The sequence below is a fragment of the Harpia harpyja genome, chromosome 14 (genome assembly GCF_026419915.1).
Source record: "Harpia harpyja isolate bHarHar1 chromosome 14, bHarHar1 primary haplotype, whole genome shotgun sequence".
Taxonomy (NCBI): Eukaryota; Metazoa; Chordata; class Aves; order Accipitriformes; family Accipitridae; genus Harpia; species Harpia harpyja.
Window position 1 is genome coordinate 36,370,777 of NC_068953.1, and position 17,854 is coordinate 36,388,630.

The 17,854-nt window shown below is 36.3% G+C and overlaps 1 protein-coding gene across 8 annotated transcripts in view; it reads right to left on the minus strand.

The window, feature by feature from the left end:
- The window catches only part of SCAPER (S-phase cyclin A associated protein in the ER), a 171,174-nt gene that overhangs the window by 95,450 nt on the left and 57,870 nt on the right, over positions 1-17,854 (minus strand). For all 8 annotated transcript variants that reach the window (XM_052807636.1, XM_052807632.1, XM_052807630.1 and 5 more), the window contains 3 exons: positions 15,286-15,367; positions 13,867-14,019; positions 12,551-12,658 (listed from right to left, as the gene is read on the minus strand). In XM_052807636.1, coding sequence (XP_052663596.1) covers positions 12,551-12,658; positions 13,867-14,019; positions 15,286-15,367 — 343 coding nt within the window. The remainder of the gene's footprint in view (positions 1-12,550; positions 12,659-13,866; positions 14,020-15,285; positions 15,368-17,854) is intronic.

Below are 17,854 nucleotides of genomic sequence, written 5' to 3' on the forward strand. Positions count from 1 at the left end.
ACTCAAAGAGAACTACAGGGTTCAACAAGCACATTCATTTATCAGCCTGCGAGGGCTAAAAAAAGGTCTTGCTGTCAATAGCACACAGGATGGCTACAAACCATTTTGTTCATATGAACTCAAGCACCTTCGTGAACGATGTTTCTCAGAGTTCTCAGCTTTCACATGTGGCAGTTTGGATTAATATCAGACTTCATACATACAGCTCATTAAAGTAAGACTAGAGTAGTAATACCTCATGTCACAAAAACAATCACTTTTTGAAGGTACAGATCAAAGCGTAGGATTATCACGGTAGGCAGATCTACACCATTCAGGTGTGAAACAAGTATAACTAATAGCTTGGTGTTGAATGACAACTCACATCTGAAGATAGCTGCTGCTGTATTATGCTTCAGAGCAGTGTAAAAATATTTATTCCCATGTTTTATTAAGCTCCTACCGGTTATCTCAAAAAATAAAGGTTTTTGAATCCACTGAGTTGCATTGAAGTACAGTATATCCAATCCTTTAACTAAATTAATGAGTAATTTTACCTGTACAACCATTAGTTGGGCAGGTTAACATACCATAAAAGTAAATGCCATAAGTGTATGAAAGTGAGTGAAGCCAGTGCAGTGTTTAGAAAGCAAACTTTTGCCATCCTCTGAATGCTTTTATTTAAGCAATAAGGAAACTATTCAATTTCAGGGGTTTTTTATTTCTAAGAAAGGTAATGCAGAATGACTGGGTAATCTAGTCACTTCCTCCTGAAAGCCTTTTACTTTTTTTAATTATTATTTTTATATAAGTAAATGCTAAATACAGAAGGAATTTGTGAGACTAATTTACCCTCTCCATAAAGGCATTCTGGGTTTGTTTTCATGACAACGTGAAGGAACATTACTGGCCTGATTCTGCGCTATGTTGAGGACATTCTGACCCCAAACCCTCAGATATTAGTGAACCACCACATCTTGGAGAATTTAGGCCATTATAAATGCAAAGCATTATTAAGTAAAGGCTCTTTTCTAATGAAAGCTTCTGTTATTAAGATCTGTACTCACACCAACCAAAAATGTTCATTGCTGTTTCAGTTTCTACACCAGCAACATCAGTTTTAGCTGCACAATTTCTCTAAAACGTTGTTTTAAAGATTTATGTATAACTTAGTAATTTTGCTGGTTTTGTCCTAACTTATTACTTTTTATCTCAAGGTTAAAATAGAACCAGCTATGATGGTCATTACATATCAGATTTCTGCCATCATTTTTCATACTTGATAACTCATGCTCTAAGTTGCACAGCTGACATCAACTATGTCACAAAATAAGGTATCAACTTTCATGAAGATGGCAGAATCTGTGCCACAAAAAGCAGTTAGTCCGTAATATATTGTGATGCAGAGCTGCAAAATATGGAAACAAGAATTGAATGCTGATATATTTCTTCATGATCATCTGTATATATTCCTCTATGTGTACTCATATGGTGATGGATCAGTGATGCATATGCATTAGAGTAGAAATACTCCTCCTATTTCTCTCCAGTGTTATTTACATGCATTCACCAAAACTAAAGGTTATTTTTAAAAATCACAAGGTATACTGTACCTGTTTCTCAGAGGGAGACTGTCTCTAGCTGAAAAACCTTATGAGACATAAAAGTAACCTGGTAAATATATACAATTTGATATTTGATGGCATTCTGTATAGACACGTTGGTTATCTGACATAGCTATATAGTCCTCTAATAATTTTTATATAACACTAAAGTAATTTTTAAAACAATTGAAATAAATTTCCCATAAAAGTTTCAATACTTTTATTTACAAGCAAGGTGATAAAAACTAACATTAAATGCACATGTAAAACTGCAGCCACCACAAAGCAGACAAGATAGAAATTAGATTATTTACAAAAAATGTCTTTGCTTTTCTTCTCTTCTCCCTCCATCCTCAACTGTTCTTTTAGTCACTGAGAATCCTGAAACTTTCCAAATGCAACACGAGCCTCATCTACAAACTACATGAGGAATCAAGTTGCCAAAACCATTATAGCTAAAACTAATAAGGTCACCCATGAAGTCACATTCTTGTTGGTTATTGCCTAGTCCAATTCAACTGCCTGAAACAGAAAAACTACCCAGTTCATTTTATATTTTGAAGTTGATAATTTTAGTTGACTATGTACTTATAACCAAGTTTTTCTCCATACAATGAATTACACCCCTTTTCTTACATGACATGTTTGTATTACAAGGATTACAGCATTACTATCAATACTATCTGAAATAAAGTAAAACTTTCAGACTCCAGAACAAACATAATTGCAAAATTTTTCCCTCAAAAGTGTAGCAAATACTACAAAATACTGAAATGCTATACAGTTGAGTACAGTCCACTTGAGTTTGGAGGAGGAAAACCATACCATAAATGGGATTCTGAACCTTGGTAATCTATATAAAATACAACAGCTGGAGAATAAATTTCCTAATGGACACCCTCTTCACACAACACCCATTCACAAGACCAATACTCTTGACTAGCTCTCCCCATTTAATGTCCTGATTACACCAACAACATCGATGTATCTGAGCTTGACAGATGAAACATTGGATATGTAAGTATTTATCAAACCAGAACACATTGGCAAAATTATTTTCTTACCCACTCTCTTTGACTGCGACACTTTTGGCTCTCTGTATTACATATTAGCTACCATTCATTTCACTACTCAGCAAATATTTATGGTAACATTATTAAATCGTGATGTAAAGTGTGCCAAACAGAATTCTTCCTAACTAAATTTCCTCATTCTAAAATTAGGAGTGAGCTTAACACAAATACTTATTTCCCTTTCCTCTTTTTTAAGTAAGCGTTGCCTTTTTATAAATTCTGCTGGGGCAAGATTACACAGGTAGGACAATATTGCAGTAAAGCATCTGTGTTTGCTCAAGCTGAGAAGAAAATCACAGCCTGGCATTTGTTGCTGTAGGGCAGTCATAACTTAAGATCCTCTGTTCTCTTGTGCACACGTTGCTCCTTGCTGGCTCTCGTGAAGCACAATATTCCTCCTAATATGTAGTGGTAACAGCCTGGGAAGGAAAGCTCTGAAAATCCTCCGGTCTGAAGCCAGTCAGTCGCTGGCAGGAGTGGCCAGGATCATCACCTAGTATATCAAGTATTTTCTGCCGTTTCTATAAGCTCTGGAGGGTACTGTGCTACCACAAAGCAGCACTGGAGTGAAATCCTACTGTCTAAGCAAAAGGCATGTAAAGGCCTGACCTTTCCAATGTATAGTCTGTTTTATACAGAGTGTGACACAGTGCTTAATTAGCTGTGTTTCCATTATGTATAAACTAACCAATTCATATAAGTGGAAAACCCTTCCGGCTATTGGACTTTCACCCAAAAAACTGAGCCAAAATGACCTTCTTGGAATCTGAAAAGTTTATAGGTTTTTTTACTCTATTATTTTTCATTTTCATTCCTTTCTGTATTTTTGGATTCTGGCCAGAACTGAAGCAAAAGTGCCAGAATACCGTAAGACTGGTTATTCTTATTATTTTTGTATTCTTTCCAACCTTGAATCCCCAAGTTTGGAAAGAAAAGGCATTCTTATAAGTCTTCTAACCCAATTCTGCAGACCAAGGCAACTTGAAAAATAACTGACTCTAGCTATTTGTCTACTCGATCTTCAGAACTTCCAAACACTTGTTTTTACTTGCCCTCTCGTATCAGCATTAAAATAATAAACATGAGGAATATTATAAAGAAATACTTGTAGTAACTTATATCACATCATAATTGCTGTTATTCATTTACCATTTTAATAAAAAAAAAATCAACAGCAATCTGAGTATTTTGTATAAACGTAAGGTACATAAGTAATATGTTCTAGCAAATCAATAGGCAACTATTCTGAGGCTTACATATATCTTTTGGATTAACACCTTTACCTGTTTCAAAATAAACAGTATCCTGTAACTGCAGAAAGTAATTTAAAAATGTTTTTGATATTTATTACCAATGTCAGGAATAACGGTTTCTTACTTGTATATAATCACTTAAAGAATGTATTTGCCAAATTTTGAAGAGGTTTTTAAGGTTCAATTCTAAATCATCTTACCACAGAAGTATTTGTTCATGATTTTTACATGTTTCAACAAAACTCCTCAGTATTTTATTTTTTCCCTCATAGCCTAGGACAATATTTAATATGGAAAACAGATGCTGAAGCAGACTGAGTCAAATGCAAAACTCAATATGCAACATTATAACCAATCACAGCTTCAAACAAATGGTCATTAATGCTTAATCATAAAGACATCAAATGTTTGTGATCAAATATGGTTATAATACCACAAGTGATGATCCACTCCAAAATATGGTGAAGATTCAAAATAAGGAAGGTATTTACCTGTTACCATTAATAAGAGTTATTATAAGTGCTTCTTATGTGAAGAAATAGGTTATAAAGTAATGGATATTCAAATATTATTTTCTCAAAATCAAGATTTTAATTATTCACATTTCTATGCTAGAATGTACTTTAGAAGATGAATGTAGAGCATTAAAAACCTTTTATTATTCATTTAAAACTGAAGACTGACCTTTCATTGTAAAAGTAGTTTTTCCCTCACTACTTCTATTTAATTAAGATTAATTTTTTTAAATGAGGGACTAATACTGCATTTTAGCATGTCCAAACTAAATACTATTTTTACTGCTTGTCCATAAATTCAATGATACGACAGCCTGACACTAAGATAAATAGCAAATAATATTCTTAATAGTAGGTTCAGATATTTCTTGGGATTTTTAGTATCATTCCCTTTCCCACTTGTCACTCCAAAATGTCAGAACAAAAGGCAAAGTAAAGCTGTTTCTTCCACGAGAATGAGAATTCTGAATACTGGACATGGAAAGCATCACTCTGCAGATTAGGGAAGAAAGTTGGACAGCACTGACATTATCATGTGGCTGCAAGGGCAAGCAAGAGAAAGAGGGAAATGAGAGTGCAGTTGCCCCTGCCAGCAGTAGTTTTTCTTACTGGCTGTGAACATTCAAGATATCTAAGCCAAAAGGAGGAAGGGTGCAGCTGTTGGCAATGATCTATCACAATTAAAAACACAGCCAATAAACAATTAATCATGTACATTTTTGCCAAGAAAAACAACACTTTATAATATATTAAAGGTAAGAAGCTACTGCTGCACAAAGTACAAAAAACTAGAATTGATGTATAGAGTACCAAGAGACCTTCTGCAAACTACATCATGGATTAAACTTTATAATTACATGATTGTTCATGACAGCTTCTTCTAGGACAAATGTATTCACAGCAGAATTACAAAGCCAGAGTTCCTGTGCTGAAAGGACCACAGGTATCCAACAGGTATGAAACATCCATGAACAAAAATGGACCACAGATGCTTGGCCTAATTCCATTCCTCCAGCAACACACAGCCCCTCTCTAAAAAGATCCTCCCTTCCTCAAGAAAAAAAAAAAAAAAAAAAAAAAAAAATTGAGTAAAGCAAACTCAGCCGGAACCTGAGGCTTTATTGGGATAGGGAGCTCTTGTCTGCAGGTGATTTACACATTGCTTCCACTGAGCAAGAGAAGAAAAATGGGCTACTGCTGGAAAACTATAATCATACGCCAAAAAAAAAAAAAAAAAAAAAAAATTACAATGAAGTCTATATTCCGTAACTCTGTGAATAAAAGAAACAGGAATATTGTTCAACATATGACCAAACCATATGCACCACTCTTTTACCCAGAAATGACTTACGTATTGTATACCACCAGAGCTGAGTCAAGATCATCTCCTTGTACTTAATGGTCATAACTAATCATTCAAATGTTCAAAAGAGACTGGAGTGCAAGCATACAGCAGAATAAGACCCAAGGCTGCAAACGTGAGGCACACAGAGTTCATAGTCGAAAAAAAAAAAATCAGACTAACATGAAAGCCTTAGTCCAGAGCCTTGAACAGTCAAACACAAGAGAGCTTAAAACTGAATGCTACGGACTTTCATTACTTAGCGTGAACCTCAAAATAAATAAAGATGGCTAAAACCACAATTGTCAACACAATACCCTGGACTTCAGGAGAGCAGACTTTGGCCTCTTCAGGGATCTGCTTGGTAGAGTACCATGGGATAAAGCCCTGGAGGGAAGAGGGGCCCGAGAAAGCTGGTTAATATTCAAGGATCACCTCCTCCAAGCTCAGGAGGGATGCATCCCAACAAAGAGGAAGTCAGGCAAAAACGCCAGGAGGCCTGCATGGAGGAACAAGGAGCTCCTGGACAAACTCAAACACAAAAAGGAAGCCTGCAGAGGGTGGAAGCAAGGACAGGTAGTCCGGGAGGAATACAGAGAAATTGTCTGAGCAGCCAGGGATCAGGTTAGGAAAACCAAAGCCCTGATAGAACTAAATCTGGCCAGGGACATCAAGGGCAACAAGAAAAGCTTCCACAAGTATGTCGGTGATAAAAGGAAAACTAGGGAAAATGGGGGCCCTCTCTGGAAGAAAATGGGAGACCTGGTTACCTGGGACATGGAGAAGGGTGAGGTACTCAACGACTTTTTTGCCTCAGTCTTCACCGGCAAGTGCTCCAGCCACACTGCCCAAGATGCAGAAGGCAACGACAGGGACTGGGAGAATGAAGAACTGCCCACCATAGTGGAAGATCAGGTTCGAGACCATCCAGAGAACCTGAAGGTACGCAAGTCCATGGGACCTGATGAGATGCATCCGCGGGTCCTGAGGGAACTGGCAGATGAAGTGGCTAAGCCACTGTCCGTCGTATTTGAGAAGTCATGGCAGTCTGGGGAAGTTCCCACTGACTGGAAAAGGGGAAACATAACACCCATTTTTAAAAAGGGGAGAAAAGGAAGACCCGGGGAACTACAGGCCAGTCAGTCTCACCTCTGTGCCTGGCAAGATCAAGGAGCAGATCCTCCTGGAAACTCTGCTAAGACACATGGAAAATAAGGAGGTGATTGGCAACAGCCTACATGGCTTCACTAAGGGTTAATCATGCCTGACAAATTTGGTGGCCTTCTACGACAGGGTTACAGCATTGGTGGATTAGGGAAGAGCAACTGATGTCATCTACCTGGACTTGTACAAAGCACTTGACACCGTCCTGCACAACGTCCTTGTCTCTAAATTGGAGAGACATGGATTGGACGGATGGACCACTTGGTGGATAAGGAATTGTCTGGATGGTCGCACTCAAAGAGTTGCAGTCAACAGCTGGATGTCCAAGTGGAGACCAGTGACGAGTGGCATTCCTCAGGGATCCGTATTGGGACCGGCGCTGTTTAACATCTTTGTCGGTGACATGGACAGTGGGATTGAGCGCACCCTCAGCAAGTTTGCTGATGACACCAAGCTGTGTGGTGCAGTTGATACACAGGAGGGAAGGGATGCCATCCAGAGGGACCTCGACAGGCTTGAGAGGTGGGCCTGTGCAAACCTCATGAAGTTCAACAAGGCCAACTGCAAGGTCCTGCACATTGGTTGGAGCGATCCCAAGCACAAAGTTATATATAATTTAATCTTAATGAAAATTAAAATTCAGTGAATTAAAAAAATAATAATTAGCGAAGTCCAGGCATCACCATGTCTCTAGACAAGAAAGCTCCTTGTAAATACAGAAGAAAAAGAGCAAAGGCCAGGCATGAAAACATTCCCACATCTATTTCCCTCAGTAATTTCCTCTGAAAGAAATAATGGAAGCAACACATAACTTTGAGAAAACAGCTCGATTTCTTAAAGAAAAACAACCTCTCACCCCTAAAAAGCTTTTAGAAATTCAAACTCATACGAACATCAACTTTGCTTGTGTGTTGTGCTAGCTATAAACCTTACATGGCTGGAACAGAACTTGTACCAGCACAACTCTGCTTTCTCAGGCAGCCTCTCACCACATCCTGGCAAAAGCACAATCCTGCCAGTGGAGTAGTGTCTGTACCAGGGGAACTTGCCAGCACAGTTATGCACATTGTAAATCAGACCCTGCTACAATCTAGACAGACCTATGCCAGAAAAGGCTTGCACTGCAACCCCAGCCAACCTGACAACCCACACTACAGAGTAAGCTTTAGTCACCAACTGCCTGGGTTTTTTAAAAAGGAATGTGGGTGGGCTCAACCAACCATGTCTTTCTATAAATCCTCACATTTTAATGCTGTCAATCTTCAGGCAACAACAATCTCTTTTCTCCATCATGGGATTATATTTTCATTTGATCTAAATATACCTCTAAGAAGTTCTTTGTTTCATTTATATCATGACAACAGAGTCAGTTTTCTTCCCTGATAAAAAATGCACATTTTTCACATATGCAAACAAAGGTTCATTAATATTCCTCCATCCTGCTTTGGAATACATAAAATTCTAGCATGCACCTTAGAGAAATTAACCAAACCCCTGCCAAATTATCTATTTCATATGTTTTTTAGAAGTACTTTTCACTTATTAGAAACATTCATAGACTGCATAGAATTACATGATTTATACTCTAAAAGTGCCTTTAAACCATGGTATTTAAATGACAGGAGATACAGACAAGAGATAGGACAATGGTTCAAAGGAAACAAGCTGTAAGGATTACTGACGTTACGTGTATTTCTCAAAGCAAACTAGGACAGACAAGAAAGGCAAAGAAAAAAGGGAAAGCAGAGGGGCATAAAAATGAATAAATAATCTAGGAGCTACAGGTGGGAGCAAATGCCTACAAGGTCCTTGCAGAAACTCCTCAGTCTAATGAAATCACCGTGTGCTGTCCTATGGCTTTCAGCAGGCCCCTTTTCAGTGATGGCCTTTATGTCAAAAGCCCTTTGTGTCACACAGGTTTTGATTCAGCAAAACAGTTAGTCTTACCTTCAAACATACTAACTGAGTCCAGTTAAGTCAATGAAACCAAACTGCATATACTGTTTACATCTTTTGCTGAACTGAAAGTAATATGAATATTAAAAGAGGGGACAGGAAATCAATAGCATCAAAATAGCAATGTAAAAAGAAGGTAAAGCTGTAAGTTTGATGGAAGAAGACACACCAGAGAGAGAAAATGTAGACAGAACATTGTTACTGTGCTGTGAAAGATGTGAAACGATGTGCGACAGTGATAGCATTCCAAGTTTCAGAAATATAATGAAGGAAAGATGACACTTAGTCTGAAGCCTACCCTGCTGAAAGAGTTTTGCCATCTACATGAATGAATGTATTTATAAGAGACCGGACAAAAGAAAAGTTGACCACTGTTTCAAAATCAATAGATTTTTGCTTTAAGAGAAATCTACGTCCTTTTCAGCTGGAGACTAATAAACACCCAAATGAAGAAAACCCAAAAAGCTGAGATGAAAGGAAGCTGTCATACAATCTTAGAAATAACTTCATGCTTTTTCATTTTTAGTATCTTCATTCATAACAAAACTATTTTCTTTGTGAGTTTCACCAAATATATCGCATCTACAAGTGAATTAATCTTATTGATGATCTAATACTAGCTGTCAGCTCTTGCACAATATATGCTGGAATTAAGCACAATATATGCTTAATTCCACAACAATGGAAAACTGCTCCAACATGAAATCTACTTTTATCTCTGAAAATGTTTGTAAAATACAAAACCTATAGATTCTATAGCAAAGGCAAAAAACCTAGAATATAATAGTTTCTTTTTATACCTGGCAAGATCAACTACTAGCATCCACCCGGCCCAGAGAAATTAGTGCCAATGATCATTCAGTACAGCTTTTACCTTTTTGCTTACAGTCAAATCAACCAACAAAAATCCTTACTGTATGAAAACATATTATATAATCACTTACTTAAATCAGTTTCCAAAGTCTTAAGGCGATAACTTAAATCTTACCTTCTGTGATACCAATACAGTCAAAATAAACATATTTCAAGTCCTTCTGTGATTTCTCAAGTAATAAAGAAATTCTATGGGTGGATTACAATTAAAAAAAAGCTTTCTTTCTAGGCAGCTACCTATTATACTTAACAGGCTCAACACAAAATGAGTCAAAGATCAAGAGTAAGTTATTTGAGGTGTCAAGTGCATAAGGTTAAAGGTGAAATTTTATTAGGTCAAAGGTGATATAAATAAAATCTTTTATGTCAAAGAAGAAGGGTCACAGACAAGATGTATATAATCTAAAGACATCACAGATGACAAGTAATAACTTTAAGTAGTACAAGTGTGTTCTCACTACAGATACCTTCACTGACTAAAAAATTGAAAACAGTGATGAATTAAGTAACTATGATTGTTATAATGCTTCCCTTGAATATGGTTTTACTTCTATATAATACTTCAGGAACTTCTTCTCAAGTATTTCAAAACTTAATTCAAGTTACTGAATGCTTTAGGTGTAGGGGACGCAAAGTTTGGCATTAACTATGCATGCTGAATAAAGAGGTACACAAAGCAGACTTCTCTGATAAACAGAATTGCTTTTCTACTTTACAGTGACCTATCTCTAGCATGTATATCTTATTACTGCTCTTCGGAAAAAACCCCATACCAAACAGAGAGGGCCTCAGGTGAAGGAAATTTCAGATTACAATAGTGCAGTTCAGAATTGTATACTCGGACTAATTAAAATATAGTTATAAATAATATATTAAATATCTAACAATGGAAGCATCCATATGTTGCCAGTATGCCAAATACTGTGCACCATCTTGATTAAGGATATTTAAATCTGCTATTGTAATCATCAAGCTGTTCATCCAGTTAAAACTGTTCTCTCCTTTTGCTCCTGCACCAGGTATGCATTCAAGAGATCCCATACATTTAACCTTAATCTTGGTCTTAAGTTCACATCAAAATGTTTTGCTGAAAAACACTGGATTTAAGCATATGATGTTGGACACCACAAAAATCAAGATATCTGTGCCCTCTAGTGGAACTTCTTTTTCATCAAATGGGCACAAATGCAGCTGTTATAATGTGATCCCTTTTTCTGGAAGCTGGAATTGTTAAAGCTATCAAATTAGATGCTGTGAATAGTGTATAACACCCAGTCAGAAAAAAAATCTAGTTCACTGTTTTCCTCCATATTCATCTGAGACAGGTGCCCAGAAACAACCACAGTTCAATTATCAGTGGCTAGACAGGTAGAAGCAAAGGCTAGACAGATACAAGAAAATTTCAATATTATAGATTGCCCCCACTTTGGTACATGTAGCAACATGAAAGATTCTGGGAAATCTCACAGCTTGTATTTCCAGGAAAATGGATGCAGTATGAAGCCTTTATCCCATATATCCAATTCGGTAAACCTGGCATCTAAAATCAAATCCAAAACCACACAACTCCCACTAACCACTGTAAAAGAGGAAAAAAAAAAAAAACTGAAAGGATAGTTTATGTACTTTCATTACAGTTAGGAAGGGGTAGGCATACTGCAACTCAGCAAAAATTTATTCCTCCAGACTACCGTATCTCTCCAATTTTCTTTTTCTGTTTTTCCAGTGATAACCACCCCTGTGGATTTCAATACCTCAGAGACTTAACTCTCCAAAGCTTTTTAAAAAAAGGAAGAGAAAACGTGTTACTACTGGATATAAGAAGCTGTAAACAAAGAGAAGATTTCAACAAATAAAAATAGTAACAAGAACTGTGAAGGAAAGGAGACAGCCGAAAATTAGAAGTGCTGAGCAGTGTCATTTGAATCAGCTTGGCTGGAAACACATTTCCGAACACAATGAAGTTAAATCTGAATCAACTCTGGAGAATTGGCTTGTACAGTATTTCTTTGTAACATCTGACAGGTATAATACATGGGCATTCACAGATTTTTTGGATAAGACAGAACTCAAAGTCTGACTGTTATAATTTGTCTCATAGAAGAGGCCTTAATACTGTAGTTCAATTCAGGCACCAGCAATGAGAAATTAAATCAGACAACGATTCAGAAGTCTTTTCTTCAAAACAGCATAGTTTCTTGATTTAGTATGAAATGTCCTCAATGCTTCCTAAAAAAACACCGTAAATGCCAATTCTTCTAAAGAAGCTACCGAAAAACTAATTATTGTTCTTTCTAGCAATGCTAATACTTGTAAAGCGTTTCCAATCTTACATTTTAAAGTAATGTAGCACTACAGTTTTCAGTATTATTGACCTTGATGCATAGGATAGCACATCTGATAACCTAAAAAAGGAGTAAGATATTTTAAGCAACAGAAAGGAACAAAAAAAAGGTAAGGCAAAATGCAGACACCTGCAACACATCAGATTTTTATAATGAAAAGATGAATACAGTGAAATGAAAAACACCTTTGGATTAATAGAAAAGCAATTAGTCATATTTTATACACAATCTATTTCAAATGGCAATTGCCTGAACTAGTTGAACCCACTGTTTCTTTTGTTCCTCTTCATTGGTAGTCTATGTTCAAAAAGGCACTATTATTCCCATGCTAACACAAATATTCTTGTTCAATTCCTTTACAAGAATTTTCAAGACTTTCTTAGGCTACTCAGCTGGATGGCAGTTAAAACTGGAAGTAATACAGGAAAAAATATTACAAAACTTACCACTTCTTCATCTGAAAGCTCTCGTCCTTGTATACTACTGTTTTCTCTCACAGCTTGTTGGTGTTTCTTCCCTTTAATGTGGCTAAAAAGGTATACTTCTGACGAAATCTGTAATGACAATGACTTAACAGTCATTTTTTTCCTCGATAATTCCATAATCTATAAATAACAGTATTTTAAATATAATATATGCCAATTTGTCAGGAGTATGTTCAGAATTTTAAGCACAGTACTTTATTCCTCAACCTAATTTACATTAACATCTTTCATGCAGGACTTAAGAGTAAATTACACAATGATTTGCTAGCCAGCAGTACAGTAAGAGATTTAAAAAAAATAATCTTGGCTTCTCATCTCATTTTCATTTAACTTCATATATTGGACTTTCATTCTGAAATTCATGATCAGTGAATATACAAGACTGCAGTCTGCTGAACCTGAGTTTCTGTTCCAGCACTGCTCGAAGTGATCCCGTGCAATCTTGTTTAATTCAGCAATCAAAGAGAAATAATGCTTAGCAGGAGATAAGGCTTTATTCAATAATGCACAGTCTTTGCAAATCAGTAAAACCAGTTATCAGCAAGAACAGATCTCCCTGCTTCCTACTCAGTGACTGTATGGCTACCTCTTCTCCACCATTCCTCAGACATGTGGAACAGCGGACACAAGAAGAGATACCCTGTTGAGATCGGAGGTCTGCCTAGCAAAGCGCTTGGCTTCCAACAGTGACCAAAAATAAGATACCTAAGGAAAAGTAAAAGAAGAGACAAAGCGAATGCCGATTCTCCCATTCAACACTTTTAAGCCTCCAACCAAACTCAGTTCAAGAACTTCTCGAGCTTGATGTGGTTTCTCTGTACGTAATAACCTTCAGTGAATTTCAATCCAATGCAATTTGTCCAATCATTCCATGAACTCACATTAAATTCAAATATCTACAGAATTTGATAACTAAGTGTTCACAGCTCAGCTACCTGCTGTATTAAGAACCACATTCTTTACTTTGCTTTAAATCTAGCTTTTAAATACCTTCATTTGATGCTCCCTCCCGAATTCTTGCTTTTCTTAGAAGAGACAGCTAATAACTGAGTACTGTCCACACTCTCTATTCTACCTATGACTGTACAGTTCTATCAAATCTTCTCTCAACCACCTGATTTATAGACAGAAGAATCCAAAATAAGGTGTACTTTACAAGAGTAGAGCAGGGGCACAGTAGATGTGCAGTACTCTCCCCTGTGAAAGAAGCATAATTTGTAGCTTTGAGGCTTAGGTTGGCCTTGCAATTCTGACAGTATTCCCTCTATCCAACTTACCATTACATTGCATAATGAGCACTGTTTTTTTCGTTCGTATGGTGTAAGTTTTGGTGCATAATCAGTATTAGCATGTCTTCCACTACTTAATTCAGCTGCTTTCTCTTTTCTTTGTTCAATTTGTTCCATGTGCCTTCTAATACTTTCATCGTGCTGAATGGAAAATAATCAAAGTGACAGCAAAGAAATATTGGAAAATACCAAATATTGTACAGTTAGGATGAAATTCTGTTAAATTGAAACAATTTTTTATTTCTGAAAGGCATTAAAAGTCACCACACATCATAGACACTATAAAATTATGCTACGATGAAAAAAAAAAACAAACAATCAGCAACATTTTTGGTTTATAGGTGATTATCAATTAATAATCTGTTGCAAATCCTTCTGTAAATCTTCTTGTTACATTTAACATCTCAGTTCTGGTTTTGATCTTCTCTAACAGATATGAAATCATAAAGTACAAATTAAAGTAAAATAAATTACTTGTTATTTATCTGCAGTAGCAGGCACAGTTCACTGGATTCTTTCAGAGGGTTTTCATACCTAACCCTCATGAGAATGGAACAAACTCTCAACTATTACTTAAAATCAGAGGCTGGGGTATGAACCTGTATTTAATAACAAAACTGCATTTTACAGTACAAGTAAATGTAGCTATGGTGCTTCAGACTGGGATCAGAGCAAAGAATTCTACTGAAACGAAAAATTATTTGTACATATACATAAACCATCCTAGAATAAAAATTTGCATAATTTATCATTAATTGAAACTTTAATACATAGTTCTACCTCAGAACCTTAAAAATGTAATTTATCATTTTAGAAGTCTTTAAATGTCTTGAAAAATAGTGGATATCTCTTCAAAACTTCTGATACCTTGGCTCTCCACTGGACAGTCAATTCAGCTGAACAGGTGAACTACAAGGGGCTCAATCCTTATGCCTATTTTATGAAATAACTGGAGTCCCTCATGAAACAAAAGGAAGTAGCATGCCACACTTGATGGCATCAATTTCAATACCTTTAGATAGCAAATTGTGGGACTGTTTGGTGAAATGTGTTTACTAAACAGTGTAAGTTTTTATATATTGATTTTCTTCACAACTTAATTCAAAATTAGTTTGACTTCTCTTGGGAAGTACAGCTTTACTTGTTCTCATGTTCAAAGCTTTGAAATTAATGAATTCCACAGAGCTCAGTCCTGATCTTTCCAAACTACACAGTGTATGTTATACAGCAAGGTCCTTCTCTTAATGCAAAAGTCTAAATAAAAATCTCTTGTAAAGTTATGTAATTCACGACACTGCACAGTGCACTGTAACATCTTCACCAAATAAAACATACATACAGAAAATAATTTTGCAGAAATTCTATACTGTTGATGTATTTTGTAACTAAAGTAACTGAAGTTTATACCTTCAGTTGAATTTTCTTCTGTAGTTCTTCCATGGCTTCTTGTTGAGCTGCAGTAAGAGCTGCCAACCTCTCTTCTCGATCTCTAACCAAAACATAATAAACACAGGGAAAACTTGTTATAATGTAAAGCATGCATAATATTGACTAATTTATGTCTGAAATGGAGAACAAGCACCCCAAAAAACAAAGCTGAAGATGGCTCAGTAGAAAAGACAGACAACAAAAAGCAACTTAGTTAACAGAGAATACAGATGCTTTAATTTCAATAATTTAATAAAGGCAGACACTTGAACCTTTGTAGCAGAGCCTGGATTAAACCTCAGTCCAAACCAGAGCAACGATAGTCAACAAGATGCTATAAAATAGTGATGAATGTGATACCCTGCCACCATTAGCATTCTTCAGCCAATGGCTATAGTCAGTGAACCAAAGGGGAGAAGTACAATGGCAGATCGAAGAAAAACCATACAGCAATGAGGGCAGTGCCTTTTATAAAAATGATGATTAGTGGAAGTTTGAATATATAAACCTATAGATAAAACTCTGACCAACACCAAATGATACAGTCATGAGTGATAAATTGATGCTCTAGAATACTGCAATTCTAAAATGTTCAAGATACCAATGGTTAGCAAAAGATTAGGTATTTATCTTACTGTCACTTTCTGTAGATAACTGCAGTCGGGACTTATTTTGCTCACTGAACCTGTCTGCCCTACATGCCTCTTACAAAAACTGAATCATGCCTCAAACTTCAGTTGTCCTCTTCACTTTTAGCAACGTTCCTTCTCCTCCCCAGCAAAATGCCAAAGCACAGCTGTCATGCATATGGATGTCAGTAAGAGCCTGTGAATCCCCTAAGCATCACGGTATTAAGATTTTTTTTTTTTTTTTCCCTGCCTGAGGAAAGAACAATAAGTGCAACTTGATCTGTTACAGTAACTGTTAAGCAGAAACCTGCGGGTAACAGTTTCATCAAGAACAACTCACTAATGACCAGTAAGCCAAAGGAGCTATTAAAGCCTAAAAAAGAAGAAAGTCACCTACTCATGCTGTTAGTACAAAAAGAACTGGGATGGGAGAGAAACACTTCTAGAAGTCTGGCAGCTGTGAAAGGCCAAAAGAAGTAACGAAAGCTTTGAGTAAAACTGAGCAATGAAGAAGTCATTCAAAACCATTAGCCATCTTTTAAAAAGGCATTCTAAAATTAAAGTAGTTTGAATGACAAAACTAGAAAGGCTAACATAAAAAATATTATTCAAACTGTGGTGGTTTTTGTTTTGTGTGGATTTCCGTTTGTTTGGGTTTTTTAAACAGAAAACTCGTTTTAAAAACAAGGTCACTTCAGTAAAAGTAGCAGGCTCAGATAAAGTAACATTTTAAAACAAAAAGCCACAGAAAATATAAAAGCAGATAGGAAAGAACACGGGGGAGGAAGCAAGTCTAACGATAAACACTACACACAATTGTTCTTTCAGAAAGTATAAGTGAACTCTTCCAATCACCATGGGCGTGGAAGGGGGGTGAGGAAGAGATGATGGATGAGAAGCATTAGGTAGTTTATGTGCTATCTCCCTTGAGGTATATAAAGAAAGACTGAACTACAGTCTTTGTTTTAAAGAGCTCCTGACTCACACCATGAGCTGAAACAAATCACAGCTAACACATAACCCAAACCCAAAGCTTATTTTAGCACTTTCTTTCAATATGTGTTTTTAAGCATTTGTTTAATCCTACAAACTATGACAAATTAATATCATTGCATACTTTGGATTAATAATATTTGAAACAAAATTCTGAAGTTTCAATTTATAGTGCATCAACATTATTTCTGTACAAGCCCTTCTGAAAAGCATGCTTTTTACATGATTAGGTTACATTATACAGTTTTACGATTTCTATTGACAAGAACAAAATTTTCCATATTATGGATTTCAACTCTCTGGAATATAAAATACTCTGAAATTACATTTAAAACCTTACTGGAATCAAGTTAATGTACCATAAAGGGCAGAGGAGCTTTTAAAGTCAGTTTTAAGTACACTATTCCTTTCATACAGATGCTTTAATCACCACCAGATGCACATGGTAAAGCTTATACTGAAGAAACTTTAAGCAGATATTCCAAAAATTACTCATTCCAGCAAGTATTAAATCTTCAGGATAAGAGGCAAATCCTAGCAGCAGGAAAAAAAAACAACAAAACAAAACACCAAATGATACCCTGAGGTTCCACCAAAACATGCCGAAGTCCAAGATGGAAGGGACAGTACAGCCAGCTTCCTGTCAAGCTCATCTCTCCCTTAGCTTCTAAACCAGGACACTTTGAATCCTCCTCTAACTCTACTATGTTAGAGAAACCTCAGAACTGTTATTAAGGAGATGCAATGACTCGGAGGCCATTCTGACATAACAGAATCACCAGACTGTAGCACACCACACATACATTCTTTCCTACTCTTTCCCAAAATTATTTAAAAAAAAAAAAAAAAAAAGAAAAAGGAAAAAAATCTCTCTCTCATAATCAGCATCTGGCAAACAAATGCAAGCACAGTACTGTAATATCAAG